The sequence below is a fragment of the Eucyclogobius newberryi genome, unplaced genomic scaffold (genome assembly GCF_026437365.1).
Source record: "Eucyclogobius newberryi isolate DKJ021-1_F unplaced genomic scaffold, fEucNew1.0.hap1 SCAF_9, whole genome shotgun sequence".
Taxonomy (NCBI): Eukaryota; Metazoa; Chordata; class Actinopteri; order Gobiiformes; family Gobiidae; genus Eucyclogobius; species Eucyclogobius newberryi.
The window spans coordinates 34,039,837-34,054,458 of record NW_027316532.1 but is presented as its reverse complement, the minus strand read 5'-3'; the positions used below and the strand labels follow the sequence as shown (position 1 = coordinate 34,054,458).

Genomic DNA, 14,622 nt, shown 5'->3' with positions numbered 1-14,622 from the left:
ACATCGAATCTAGTAAAAATATTCATTGTATATAAATACGATAAAACATTTTAAAAAATCGATCTTAAAAACAAAATTACGATTAAAAAAAAAGAAATCGTAACAAAAACACAAAATAACCTTCATACTCCTGGACGAATGAGGGATTGTTTCTGTGAATCTTAACATTTTAAGAGGCCTTGTAACTTTAACTCGGCGTCTTTGATTCTGCTCAGGAGGACTTTTCTGCAGATCCATGTTTTGTCAGTTGTTCGTGGCCAATTGTTGATTTGCAGCGCCATCTGCTGGAATATAATATGCATGTCTCTGTTTTCGCCTCTTGGCGCTGAAGCACAGCGTGACGTGGAACGTGACCTGCGCACGCGGTATAAAGTCTTGTTGTCTGACGTCAACTGTCTCTTCCCTGCCTAAGCCTGTGTGAGCTGGGCAGAGTCAAACTTGCTCTGTTTTCCACCAAGCGAATCCACAACCATCCGCTAAAATGGTAAGGTCCTTTTGTGTTGTATGATGCCATATACTACTTATATACATGACTAGCATGTTTCACGTGTTTGGATTAGGGTTTTGAGGTTAAAATAGGACGTATTTGGCTGTGTTTGGAGCTGAATGGAAAGGCAACCATTTTGTGCTTTCGGCTTTTCGGTATTCACTTCAAGGCGGCGTTTTTGTGTCTTTTGTGTCTTGTCGTAGTCTTCAGTATTTTCTAAACTCAAATTGTCTCAAATGTGCCGTACACTGCAATATGTAGGCGCTGTCGCATCAGCGCTGCTTCTTGCGGGTGTTGGCCGCTTAGTGCGCAGGCGGCCGTAGCATTACGACCATACTCTAAAAGACCCAAATGTTGTCTGACAATTCGTGTGATACATGTATTTTCGCCGCACACGTAGATTCATAGTTTATATTTACTTGTCAGCAACCCTACTACTAGTCTGATTTATTTACCGGCATTTCCTGGTCTCAGTTGCGGCCTAGCGGCGACGTTATCTAACATGTAGCCTTTAGCTTTACGCTACTGTACACGTGGCCTGCGCAGACCGACAAAAAGCCGGGTGACCGAAGTCCTTTTGTGTGCTGCACTTATGTCGGTTTTGGCCCATGTTGTAGCTGTAGCCATCAGCATTTAAAGTCAGCGGTCTAATGTATCATTCAAGTTTAGACCTAGGCTCTCCTGTATGTGCTGCTAATGGGATCTATACTAATAGTTTGTCCATTTTAGAACAATGACATGTCTCCATATGGCTATTTACAATACTTGTTTTCATGTGAGATTCACAATATATTTACTTTCCCCTCAGGTGAACTTCACCATAGACCAGATCCGTGCCATCATGGACAAGAAGGCCAACATCCGTAACATGTCTGTGATTGCTCATGTGGATCATGGAAAGTCTACACTGACTGACTCACTGGTGTCCAAGGCCGGTATTATTGCCTCAGCTCGAGCTGGAGAAACTCGCTTTACTGACACGCGTAAAGATGAGCAAGAGCGGTGTATTACCATCAAGTCAACGTGTGTAAACTTGTGCAACACACACAGTATTAAAATGTTTTGTCATGTTTTCTCATTCACCTGTCTTACCTCTACAGTGCAATCTCCTTGTTCTACGAGTTGTCTGCAAATGATTTGGCCTTCATCAAACAGGGCAAGGATGGCGCGGGTTTCTTGATCAACTTGATTGATTCCCCTGGGCACGTTGACTTCTCTTCTGAAGTCACCGCTGCCCTGCGTGTCACTGATGGAGCCCTAGTTGTTGTAGATTGTGTGTCAGGTAACTACTTGCAAGTTCCCTATTTAAGAAAATGAAATTGTCTTGGTTTGGCATGCTAAAACATTTTTTTGGGGTTGCCAGGAGTCTGTGTGCAAACTGAGACAGTGCTTCGTCAAGCCATTGCTGAACGCATTAAGCCTGTTCTCATGATGAACAAAATGGACCGTGCCTTGTTGGAACTGCAGCTTGAGCCAGAGGACCTTTTCCAGACATTCCAGCGTATCATTGAAAATGTTAACGTCATCATTGCCACGTACGGAGAGTTGAAGGAAGGACCAATGGGTGATATTGAGGTAAGTCCGCATCCAAGCCAAGTGCGTAATGCATGTTTATTTGCGCTGGCGGCTGAGAGTGTCTAATGCTGACTGTATTGTCTCAGATTGACCCCGTAAAGGGAACTGTTGGCTTTGGCTCAGGGCTCCATGGCTGGGCATTTACTCTAAAGCAGTTTGCTGAAACATATGCAAAGAAATTCCTAAAGGCAGGTGAGCCTGAACCAACACCAGAGGAGAAGGCCAAAAAAGTAGAGGACCTGATGAAAAAGATGTGGGGTGATAGGTGAGGTTTCTATGTTTTTAATCGCTGACTATATAAGCAGTTTACAAACTAGATTGTATTCTGCTTATCCTGATTTTTGCATCTCACTAAAAGTGTTATAACATGCATTTGTATGTTTGTGAAATTGGTAGTGTTTACAGTCAATGAAAGTGTGCAATTCCTTGAATAAAATGCCTGTTTTTGTTTGTTTTTAAAGACTCAAAATATGACACTATTGTACCGGTAAAATTGGCAGTTTATTTTACCAGTGTTATTTTACAGGTGGTGTGACCCAGCTACTGGCAAGTTCAGTAAGGCTAATACTGATGGGAAACATATCCGCTCCTTTGTGTTTTTTGTTCTGGATCCAATCTACAAGGTTTGTAATTTTCTTAAAGGCAATGTATACTTATGTTAGTGAACTTTGAATAATTATGCCTGCAGTTGATGAATATAAAATTCTTCACTTTGACCTGATTAAAACGGTGATGATACATTTTAAACTGATGAGGCCATGGACTTCACTGGCTTGTGTCTCTTGCTGTGTATATATTGTAAACTTGTTTTTATGTTTGTAGATGTTTGATGCCATCATGAACTTCAAGAAGGAGGACACTGCCAAAATGATGGAAAAACTAAGCATCAAGTTGGATTCTGAAGACAAGGACAAAGAGGGTAAACCTCTGTTGAAGGCTGTCATGCGTCGTTGGCTGCCAGCTGGAGAAGCTTTGCTTCAGATGATCACCATCCACTTGCCTTCTCCTGTCACTGCGCAGAAGTATCGCTGTGAGCTCCTCTATGAAGGACCTGGAGACGATGAAGCTGCTATGGGTGAGTCTTAAAGTTGGCATGGAAAATTTGAAATTTCCCTTCAATGTTTTTGATTTTGTTTTTTTTTTTCCTCCAGGTATCAAGAACTGTGACCCCAAGGCTCCATTGATGATGTACATCTCAAAGATGGTCCCTACCTCTGACAAGGGTCGCTTTTTTGCCTTTGGGCGTGTGTTCTCTGGAGTTGTCTCAACTGGCCAGAAAGTTCGCATCATGGGACCAAATTATGTCCCTGGAAAGAAGGAGGACCTCTACCTTAAGCCAATTCAAAGGTTTGTTTAATTTAATTGGAATTGGGAGACACTTCTTGGCCAGCTATATTAAATTTCTCCAACTTTCAGAACCATTTTGATGATGGGTCGTTACACTGAACCCATTGAAGAGGTACCATGTGGGAACATTGTCGGTCTGGTTGGAGTGGACCAGTATCTTGTGAAAACGGGAACAATCTCAACCTTTGAGCATGCGCACAATTTGAAAGTGATGAAGTTCAGTGTTAGTCCTGTGGTGAGAGTTGCTGTTGAGGCTAAAAATCCTTCTGACCTGCCCAAGCTGGTTGAAGGGTTGAAGCGCCTGTCCAAGTCTGATCCTATGGTGCAGTGCATTATTGAGGAATCAGGAGAGCACATTGTTGCTGGAGCAGGAGAGCTGCATTTGGAGATTTGTTTGAAGGATTTGGAGGAGGACCATGCTGGCATTCCACTTAAAGTAAGAAATCATTTAAATTATAGTATAATGATGATGATGAGCTAAAGTTTCCCTTCATCATTCCAGAAATCGAATCCCGTGGTGTCTTATAGGGAGACTGTCCAAGCAGAGTCTGACATACTGTGCCTGTCCAAATCTCCAAACAAGCACAACCGGTTATTCATGAAGGCCCGTCCTCTTGAGGAAGGCCTTCCTGAAGACATTGACAAAGGTGACATTGCTTCTCGACAAGAGCTGAAGCAGCGTGCCCGCACCCTTGCTGAGAAATATGAGTGGGATGTTGGTGAGGCCCGTAAAATCTGGTGTTTTGGCCCTGATGGAACTGGACCCAACATTCTGGTGGATGTTACCAAGGGAGTTCAGTACCTTAATGAAATCAAGGATAGTGTTGTGGCTGGATTTCAGTGGGCATCCAAAGAGGTAAATTGCAGTCTAAATCTTAAATTTGATGCAGTCTGAAATATGTTAATAATAATCGTAAATTTCAATCTCTAGGGTGTGCTTTGTGAGGAAAACATGCGTGGCATTCGTTTTGATGTCCATGATGTGACCCTGCACACAGACGCCATCCATCGAGGTGGTGGACAGATCATCCCCACTGCCCGCAGAGTACTTTATGCCGCTCAGCTTACAGCTCAGCCCAGAATTATGGAGCCAGTCTATCTGGTTGAGATTTCGGTAAATAACTTTTTTCCTATTTTGTTTATTTAAATGATCAATTTATATTAACTGAATTCCCCAAATCTTAGTGTCCTAGTGATGCAATTGGGGGCAGCTACAGTGTCTTGACAAGGAGAAGAGGGATTGTGTTTGAAGAGGGCAATGTTGCAGGAACGCCAATGCATGTTGTCAAGGCCTACCTTCCTGTCAATGAGTCATTCGGTAAGATGTATAAGTGTGTATTACAGGGTCTTTATGTACAGTAAAATGTTAACCCTAGTTTCTGTCCCAGGTTTCACAGCCGATCTACGTTCAAATACTGGTGGACAGGCCTTCCCTCAGTGTGTATTTGACCACTGGAAGATCCTTGATGGAAATCCCTTTGAGCCCACATCGAGGCCAGGGCAGGTTGTCACAGATACACGCAAACGCAAGGGGATCAAAGAGGGCATCCCTCCTTTGGAAAACTACTTGGACAAACTCTAGGAACTTGGCGCATCTCATTCCACGTCTATAGATTTTACTTAACATTGTGGGACTGAACAGAAAAGTAATGTTTGCCAAAATTGACAAAGATAAAAGTAAAAAAAAAAATTGTAAACTTCAAATAAAAACCTTCTGAACAAATCCATCACATTGGAAGCATAAATATTGTATTTACTTTGGTGTTTGACAATAGACCATGTTCTGTTTTGGGCCATTTCAAGGCTATAAAACTTAATTTTCCAGAGGGTGGGGCTGTAGCCTCGTGGCTGCCTAGGAAATTTCATAATTACAGTATGGGTCACTAGTTTCAATAACGTTAAATATCCAATTTGTGAAATTAAATTAATTACATTGCTATGCAAATAAGCGATTCCAAGACTAAAAGTTTCCCAATACTAGCCCAGAATTAAATAATGCCTAAAGGATGTAAATAAGGGCAATACTAGGCTGAATCCAGAAAACATTTTTTAAATATTTTGTTTGGTCATGAACTGGATCAATTGGGGTGTGACGTAACTGATCTGCCCTGGTTTAAGCCTGCGGTCCAATTTAGTGACTTGCACTTTACTGATATTGAGTGGTTCTTAATTTACGGCCAAGAAATTATGTAATGGCAATGCGGGTTATAAAATGTACCTTTGCATTGAGCCAGGTTTAAATTCAGGTCATTGGGCAAGTTTCTCTGGGATTTTGAGTTGCATGACCTGTTTTCCACCACTAGTTTTAGATCAGAACCAGTTGTGGGTTCTGTTGCTGTGGGGAAAGAGCAATGTCTTAAGACTATCCCGTCAGTTGTCAGGACTTTGGTTTTTAGAAATGTGAAAATGAATAGGGTATTCACCCTAAAAACACTGTTCTGGTCTATATTTTATACAGGAACAGTTGGTATCACTACACCTTTAGACACAGATTGATCATTTGTTTAATTCATGGCTATTACTAATTTATTACCTGAAATTTTGTTTTTTACGTTTGGTAAAACATGCGCATTGGATAAAGTTTATGTAACATTTTCAAATTATTTCAAAATTCAACCACAACATGGCTGTCGGAGCTGGATGTCGATAGTGACCCCAAAAAAGTATCCTTACGCTCAATGGTAAAGTGATTGAACAAGTACCCATCACAAATACTTCGGCATCTGGATCGATGATAAACTCCCTCAACAAACATACAAGAGCTGACAAATGATCTTAAAGCCAGATTGTCATTCTTTAGAAATAAAAAGTTGTTTCCTTAGTTCTAGATTATGGTGTATGTGTGTGTATATAATGCATTCTACAACAGTGTTAAAACCTCTGAACTCGCACTGCCTTTTGTTTGTGTACAAGGCTCTAGTTGGCATTTTGCCCAATTATTAAGCTTGAAGCACATTAGGGAATCCACCATTTGAGGTCTCAGGACATTTTTATCTTATAGACCCATCGTATCAACACAGAGACTGGAAAAAAGGCTTTCAACAACTTTGCTCCCTCTGGAACAAAACTCAGTGACCTTAAATCATAATTATAATTAATGATTTTAAAGCACTGGTCAAGGACTACCCGCCGAGCTTACATGATCGCATAGTGTATGTGCAAGTATGTTTTTATGTATCTTTAAATCATTGATTTTTTTATTTGGATATTGTGTTTGTTACCTATGAAAAATAACTCATTGGGTTTTCCCTGTATAAATAAATAAAACGAAAAGTAAAAAAATGGTGAAGGCAAAAAAAAAAGCTGAAAATACAACTGTTAGCTTGTAAACTGCGTTGCTATGACAACAGACTAGCCTTTATTTGATGGAAATCCGGGCTGGCCAAGTCTATGTAAGATTTGCCCATATAAACTCCCAGTTCATTTTAAATTAAAATTAGTCGTCGTTGGCAGATTTATTTGTTAAATTAATCATTTTTCAAAATGTCTCAAGTTGAGAGCTTTCAGAAACCAGAGACCAGATGGCATTGCATTTTAATACATAACCTTATTAATAGGCTTGGACGCGGGGCGGGTTGATGAACATAATTATGCCGTGTTAGTACACAAGCCCCTTATAATAAAAAATACCTCAATTGCCTTAGTCTCCTCTTTTCTTTGCCTTAATTTCGCTTGTTTTATTCGGATGTTCCTTGGGCGTATTCTTGATCTAGAACTAGACGTGTAGTTGATGCCAAATCAGGCATGCTAAGAAGCTGGACTTAAATGGTGAGTGATCTATTGGATCAAACCCTATTGCAGGAATAATTATCAGATATGAGGGTCAGGTATGTATAAGTACATAATTAATTATAGGTTTGCTCCAAAGAAAGAAGTTCCAAATCGGGGTATAGCTCCTTATCCTCCCCTCGCCTTTAGAGAAAGGACATTCAGCAAATCGAACTCGCATCACGTCCCATCTCATCCACTCGGCTATCGAACCTTGTTCATATGGCGGCTCATAACATTCTGAAGTAATTTGGATGACGCAAGAAACGAAAAAATTATACATTTCTACTGGAGTATAATTAACACGTACATTGTGGGCGCGTTCGGGATAAGCAAAAACTGCATAAATCCAAGCCCCCGGAAGCCAAGATGGCCGCCATTGAAACCTATGGAGCTGCTCATTGGCGCATGGTTCCAAAAAAGTTTTTTAGTTCCGCATTACTTCCTGAACAGTGGTATATCTCCTCCCACTTTTGTGACGTCATCGCCGTGAGGCTTTGGCGTCGGGAGCGCGCACGTCACAGCAGCGTGAAAGACTGAGAAGAGTCAACACGGACTTTTGGAATAATTCGGCTTGAAATAGTCTGTTTACGTAACGTATAATGATGAATTGTTATATCCATCTATAAATATACATGTATCATGTTGTAAAGCTCTGATATTTAAGAGAATTATAAAGAAGTGTTAAGATAAAAAGTCTGGTTTAATGACAATGAATTACATTTAGAGGTGGAATAACGTCCTCATCATTTTCTGTAGTTTTTGGTTTGGGTATTTATTTTGTTATTAACTTTTCAGTTATTTATTTACATAGTATAATTTGGCCAATATGCATTTTTTTTAATCAGATGAGAAGAAATATAAAATATAATCATCGATTCTGTTACATAATTGAGTTAAGCAGTATTTAATTATATTCAGTTTCCTTTTGTGTCGTTTTTGTATCATGTCAATCTTTAATAAATACAAAACACATTTGTTTATTAATGTATTTAATACGAATAATGAACATGAATGAACTTGTTCAATAAATGCAAATCTGATTATATTTTTCCCCATGTGGGACAATAAAGGAATATCTTAAATGATAAATTGATTTTAGCCAGTTTTAGTTGAGTTTTAAAGCTACAATGAGTTTTAAAGCTACAATGTGGGAGTCCCTTATTAAGGAGTTTTGGAGTCTGTGTACTGTTCATTATTATTATCATCATTAATAGAATCAGAAAATGTATTGCCATTGTCAAAGAAAATAATTCACAAACAGTGGAACTTGCTTTGGTGATTCAGTGCAACATAAAAATATTAACAATGATAAAACAACCTGTATAAGTCAAATAGAACAAACTGAATAAAATAAGATATTCTTTTATTGTCCACACATGAGGAAATGTCGTTGTTGCAACACAGTAGATACAGAGGAAAAGGACAGAAAACTTATAGGAAGTTTAAAAAACACTCTTAATAGATCGATCTTAATAGAAGAACTCTTATAAACAAAAACTCCTATAGACAGAACCTCTCATACCTTAATAAGGAATGGAGGAGGAAAATAAAGATAAAGATAAAATAAAAACAGCGTAAGACAAAATAATACTAATAATAATGGTAAAATAAACACTCTTTTTACATCAGTTATATGCACATGAATGTGACATTATTGCGTTAAATACTGAATATCTCAGTATTTAACAAGACTTTGTTTCCATGGCTACGCAGTCTTCTGTACTTCAGTAATTGCACCGTTCAGCTCCATCGTATGAAAGAGACAAACAGAACATGTCACAGCTTTAGATTATACAAGTCATAGAACATACACTTCATATGTTTAGATTATACAAGTTATAGAGCATACACTTCATATGTATTAGATTTATAAAAGTCATATAACATACACTTCATATGTTTAGATTTATAAAAGTCATATAACATACACTTCATATGTATTAGATTTATAAAAGTCATATAACATACACTTCATATGTTTGTCATGAAGCTGCTTCACAGACACATGTGACACAGGAGTGTCTCTTTTGAGGAACAATTATCATTTAGTTTTTTTGGTCATAACAAAACAGACATTTTATAAATTCAAAGTACTGATTCTACACTGTTTACTTTTAGTCGAGGCACAAGTTATTATTAAAATACCTTTTGCTTTGGAGTCGTCAGGAGTTTACTTGAGATGACTCTGTGTCTGCAGTGATTAGGTCTGCAGTGACCTGTAGTGACCTGTAGTGACCTGCAGTGACCTGTAGTGACCTGTAGAGCTCTGGTCAGCACAGACAGACTAAACTCACTGGTCAGCACTCTGAAGATGAGAAAGGTACTCATTAGAACGTTGATATATTCTGCACATTTAACAGAGAAAAGCTGGAATATGTTATTGACAGATTTACATTTCGCTCTGTAACACAAAAGTTCCTCTTTTCACATTATTTTTTAAAGCTAGAACCAAAAGTAATTTATTTATGAATAAGTTTAAACCTTAGAAGTTAGAACATAACTGACATGTTTGCTAAATCTCTACATATTCCATGGAAGTAAATCCATGACATTCCTATACAAAACAAGCGTGTGCTTTGTTTAAACACAGCACACTTCATTATGAAATATGTAATAAAACCTCAAATGTCGTCTCAGCCCCTGTAAGTACAGCACTGTCACTTTTAAACACCTTTACATTTATATATGTAAGATATGACCCATTATAGCAGGTTATATTTGAATTATTGGTTGTTTTTTTATAGCACATAATACAAACATCACTTTATTTCCCTTCTTTCTCTAGTTTTCCTTGATCTATGCATAACCTCTTGTCTCTTAGAACATTTAGTAAGAGAAATAATTAGTTATTTATTTGCAGAAGCACGAGCCATCACGACGTGTTGTTGCATCTTTGTGTAGCTAAACTTTAGCTTACGTTAGCTCGTGTTAACTCGTGTTAACTTGTGTTAACTTGTGTTAACTTGTGTTAACTGTGTAATCGTTGTTTTACACTTCATATGGAACAATGTGTGAAACGTGAGGAATGACATACAAACACAACTTACGTGTATCGTTGGTCTCGTCTCGTCACTTTCTTCTGCTTGTGTTTAGTTTCCGTCACATGTTCTTTTGAGGCTCGTTCATGAGGGTTACGTGCGCGCTCGGTGCGCGTACACCGTTCACCGGGAGGTTAAAAATGTATTTTTTAAGTATTTTAGAAACAGTTGAAGAGTGAAATTCCTTCTATTTTATTTTTAGACTAAAAACAATTTAGCATGTTTGGTAATTTTAGAGGCCGAACTCCTGAAATGGTCCGACCAAAAGGCTGCATTCTGCGAAGTGGCCACTACTCAATTTGGAGCCAGAGGCAGAGGGGGCGTACCCTATCCAGATAATGTAATACATCCATGCATAAATCCGATGATCGACGTTGCAATTTCCGGGTTAAAGTTATTGGTCTGTACAATGGATCTAGTGGGCGTTTTTTCAATGCTCCCATTGGACACTTTCTCACGTCGATCATCCAGATGAGGCGCAGCTAAACAGTACTGCCCATGCGCAGACACAGACCTTTTTTTTTCACAGAGCCATCGTTCTTAGCCAATCGGAGCATCGATAGACAGAACACTTCCTGTTTGACCAGACGATTTACAGGGTGAGTATTTTATCCAGACTTTACGTTAAAGATGGCAATTGTGTGCATGTGTCTATAAAGTGTTTAACAAATGTACATGTTTACAGTTCGTGATTTTGTCGTGGAATCATGTTTGTGAATTCGGGCTAATTCCCTGTACATCCGAAGGCACGGACGTGTTGTGTGAAGAGTGTGAGTATTGACACGGTAAAACGACAACTTTGTAGTTTCAATAAGAATGTCAGTATCTTTACTGTATTTTAATAGATACCCACTGCGCTTTGCCAAAACATTATTGGAGGATATGGGAGGAATTAAACAAGAACACGGCGATGCGCAGCAGCACAACCCCAAGTCCTCACATTCACCCGATCAGCCGACTGAAGAGGTAAGCCTGGACTAGGCCTTTAGCACTTTAGCACTTAATGAGGCTCTCTGCGGGTTTATCAGGCGGATGGTGCAAGAAAACTCACCTATGAAATTTATCCAGAAATTTATCTAATTTATGAAATTTAGACAGACAGCAATTCTGTCATATGTGCAATTACTGTGAAATTCATGTGCAATCTATGTGCTGTCGTGACACATATTCATGTGCAATTACTGTCGGGATCACATGCAATGGTATTTATTTATTTGTCTATGGGAGTTTTTATTTATTTATAGGAGATCTTCTACTGAAAGTGTTTTTCAGACTTCCTATAAGTGATCTGTTCTTCTGTATCTACCTCTGTATCTACCTGCGTTGCACCAATGAAATTTCCCCATGTGGGACAATAAAGGAATATCTTATCTGATCTTATCTTATCCCTGAAATAAATCTACAAAGCTTAAACATAAATACATTAATATTGATGATGATGATGATGATGATGATGATGATGATGATGATGATGATGATGATGATGATAATGAAAAAACTTTAAAATATTTCTATTTTGCAGCCAAAGAAAAGAGGCTGGCCAAAGGGGAAAAAAAGGAAGAAGGTGCTACCAAATGGTCCTAAAGCGCCTGTCACTGGATATGTAAGATTCTTAAATGAACGGCGAGAACTTATGCGGGCCCAGTACCCTGATTTACCTTTCCCTGAAATTACCAAGAGACTTGGGGCTGAGTGGACAAGACTGGCCCCCCACGACAAACAGGTAAGTCTGATAATGGTCCTTGCTGTTATGTTTATGTTAAGACAAACAAACAAGATTTAAAGTTTGATTATACAATGCAGAAGAAAGTGATTTTTTTTGTTAATCCTTTTTTTTTTAATGTATTTGGCAGCGCTATCTGGATGAAGCTGAACGTGAGAAAATGCAGTACGCTCAAGAGCTGAAAGACTATCAGCAGACGGAAGCCTTCCACCTCACAAATGCCAAAATACAAGACAAGAGAGTAAAAAAAGGTAGATGTGTACCAAGTATTTGAGAATATCTTCTATAGATTTATTTGCATCAATGCCTCATGACCTGTTAACAATGGCACTTCTTTTTTGTGTGGATGACGAGAAGAAGATGCCCCGTCAGCTTCTATAACTGTTAATACTGGACTTTCTTTACCAAAGGTGGATACAATTTCTAGTGTGAAAGCTTTCATTGTCTTTGCATTTTTTTTAAACTACAACGTCTTACAGGTCCCTGAACTCCCCAGCAGATTTGACGTTCCTATTTTCACAGAGGAGTTTCTTGATCAGAATAAAGGTAATCTGAATTTGAACCCAATCTTAAAGACGCACTATGAAAGTTTACTGGGGCAGGGTTTTTCAAATGCTTGTCTTATGAAAATGTTATGGATTTGTTCCACATTATCGTATAAAGTTATAGGTTCATTTATTCAATTACAAGTGGATTTATTGCCAAAAAAGTCGGGAGTCACCTGCTTGTTTCCATGGAGATTGTGAAATTCTATGCCATTTTGTGGAACATTCCAGGAAAAACGACATCTCCATGGAAAAAAGACCCCTTCACCTAAAAACGTACAAAGTTCATAGTGCTTTAATTCTATTGCACGTTGAAAACTTTTATTCCTTTGGAAATACAGAGGTACGTTAAAGAAAAGGTAGACTTGCTAGAGTTTTTTTTGTCTATTGTCAAATGCGGTTACAGCATGAACAGTATTTATTTAATTTTTGACTTTACTTTTGCTCTGTGTCTCTTTTGTTCAGCTCGAGAAGCTGAACTGCGACGTCTCCGAAAAGCAAATATAGAGTTTGAAGAGCAGAATGCGGTGCTGCAGAGACATATTAAGGATATGTACAATGCCAAGGAGCGACTGGAGGCAGAGCTCGGTCAGGATGAACAAAGAACTCAGGCTCTACAGAAACACCTGCAGGCTATTAAACAAACACTAGTCAACAGTCTGTCCACTGTCCCCTTGCCAGGTGGGAGGCATCTTTGCTTATTGTTATAAAAGGATATGGTTTACATGATCTGCAATCCTGTGTCTTGTGTCTAACAGGTTCAGGTGAGACTGCATCTCTTGGTAACCTGGATTCATATTTGAGTCGTCTCAGTGGAGTGCTAGAGGGAAACCCAGATAGACATCGTGCCTTGCTACGACAACTTTGTGAGGTTTTATCACATTTTGACAGGTAACTAACCTGAGAGTATGATACAGCACACAAGCAGCTGCTTAACTGTATTTGTAAAATGCTCCAATCCATGAAGAAATAATTGATGAATTGTGATATGTTGGTCTAATTGCAATCTTGAATTTCCTGACAGTGAGAAATTATAAGGAGGAGTCTGTTAAAGGATCAAATGACTTATTTTGTAATGAAATCTGTGATCCGATCACGTGGATCATCACATCACCTTCATTGAACATAACATGCCTCTTCCCTTTTGTTTTTTCTTTTGAATGAAATTGGTATTATGTTGTACTGTCGATTCTAGATGCTAACACGTGTTTAGGCAGATCAGATAGCAACTACTTATATTTTTTTAAATTATGAAATATAATAAATATTTCAGTCTGCAGGGCTAAGAAAATGCAGGCATTGACAACTTAAACTTCTGAGGACTGAAGTGCTTTGCTATCACAACCCCTCCTATTTCATGCATAAAACAAGTTATTGTAAACATGATTTCATTTTGGTCTGGACTATAATTGCATCAGTTACTACAACTCGTATACCAGTACAAAACCCTCGCTTTTATCATGTCTCATAAGGATCTTATTTTGGATTTGCTTAATACAATTACTGCAATTTAATCTGCTCCTATCTAGTTATGTTTAACTGGTGCAAATTTTACCGATTTCTGAATGCTGAAGAGAGACCCAAGGGTAATGAATACAATCTCTAAACAGTAGTTGTACAAAGTTGTACCATTCACTATTCTCAAGTCTCTTCATATTTTTTGCCTTGAAAATGTCTGCATATATTATGGCTGATTTACAGATTTAGATGTGTGAGAATGCTCAAAGTATCTGTATTAATAATGAGTGTGATTTCATTTTGTATTGTTTATTAAAATGATTTCAGAAAATAGTTTGATCTTTTACTTTTGTCTATCAATCATTACACACACATTACTGTTCTTCTGTTGCATATTATCTAGTTCGTTTTGTAATTCTTTTTCAAGTGAGAGGTTTTAATAAAAAAAAAAAAAGAAACATGATACACCAACAGAGGGCGGCAACTATCTGCATCTACTATCATAATGGACCGTAAAAGTGCCATGTTATATTCCTTTTCCTAACACACCATTGTATAAAGATAATCAGATGATAATGGTGTATTCCCGTGATTTCATTAGTATTAATAAACAAGGGGCCCTACTAATGGGTTAGAATATATAAGCTAGAGGATGGATAAATTGCGGCGGACGAAAGG

At 38.3% G+C, this 14,622-nt stretch overlaps 2 protein-coding genes across 4 annotated transcripts; both read left to right on the top strand.

The window, feature by feature from the left end:
* The first annotated feature begins 329 nt into the window (after positions 1 to 329).
* On the top strand, positions 330 to 5,139 carry LOC140353890 (elongation factor 2-like). Its single transcript, XM_072438661.1, has 13 exons — positions 330 to 484; positions 1,296 to 1,510; positions 1,588 to 1,769; positions 1,851 to 2,062; positions 2,149 to 2,327; positions 2,589 to 2,685; positions 2,885 to 3,137; positions 3,214 to 3,409; positions 3,479 to 3,845; positions 3,912 to 4,265; positions 4,341 to 4,523; positions 4,595 to 4,727; positions 4,798 to 5,139. The coding sequence occupies exons 1-13, from the start codon at positions 482 to 484 to the stop codon at positions 4,989 to 4,991; spliced, it is 2,568 nt and encodes an 855-aa protein (XP_072294762.1). The 5' UTR covers positions 330 to 481; the 3' UTR covers positions 4,992 to 5,139.
* Positions 5,140 to 10,866: 5,727 nt separating this feature from the next.
* hmg20b (high mobility group 20B) lies at positions 10,867 to 13,947 on the top strand. 3 transcript variants are annotated; one of them, XM_072438911.1, is made up of 9 exons: positions 10,867 to 10,988; positions 11,064 to 11,184; positions 11,741 to 11,941; positions 12,072 to 12,192; positions 12,296 to 12,351; positions 12,421 to 12,487; positions 12,952 to 13,167; positions 13,245 to 13,377; positions 13,511 to 13,947. In XM_072438911.1, the coding sequence occupies exons 2-9, from the start codon at positions 11,101 to 11,103 to the stop codon at positions 13,521 to 13,523; spliced, it is 891 nt and encodes a 296-aa protein (XP_072295012.1). In that variant the 5' UTR covers positions 10,867 to 10,988; positions 11,064 to 11,100; the 3' UTR covers positions 13,524 to 13,947. The 3 variants fall into 3 exon arrangements, with proteins under 3 accessions (XP_072295012.1, XP_072295010.1, XP_072295011.1); XM_072438909.1 differs by lacking the exon at positions 10,867 to 10,988 and having other exon boundaries at positions 11,032 to 11,184; XM_072438910.1 differs by lacking the exon at positions 10,867 to 10,988 and having other exon boundaries at positions 11,033 to 11,184; positions 12,299 to 12,351.
* Positions 13,948 to 14,622: the final 675 nt, after the last annotated feature.

Bases quoted from the DNA above. Each gene is read 5' to 3' on its own strand.
- LOC140353890 (XM_072438661.1), top strand. The intron at 2,063-2,148 runs GTAAGTCCGCAT...GTATTGTCTCAG, and splicing joins GACCAATGGGTGATATTGAG to ATTGACCCCGTAAAGGGAAC. The intron at 4,524-4,594 runs GTAAATAACTTT...CCCAAATCTTAG, and splicing joins TCTATCTGGTTGAGATTTCG to TGTCCTAGTGATGCAATTGG.
- hmg20b (XM_072438909.1), top strand. From the start codon at position 11,035: ATGTCAGTATCTTTACTGTATTTTAATAGATACCCACTGCGCTTTGCC. The intron at 12,193-12,295 runs GTAGATGTGTAC...GTGGATGACGAG, and splicing joins AGACAAGAGAGTAAAAAAAG to AAGAAGATGCCCCGTCAGCT. The intron at 12,352-12,420 runs GTGGATACAATT...AACGTCTTACAG, and splicing joins CTGGACTTTCTTTACCAAAG to GTCCCTGAACTCCCCAGCAG.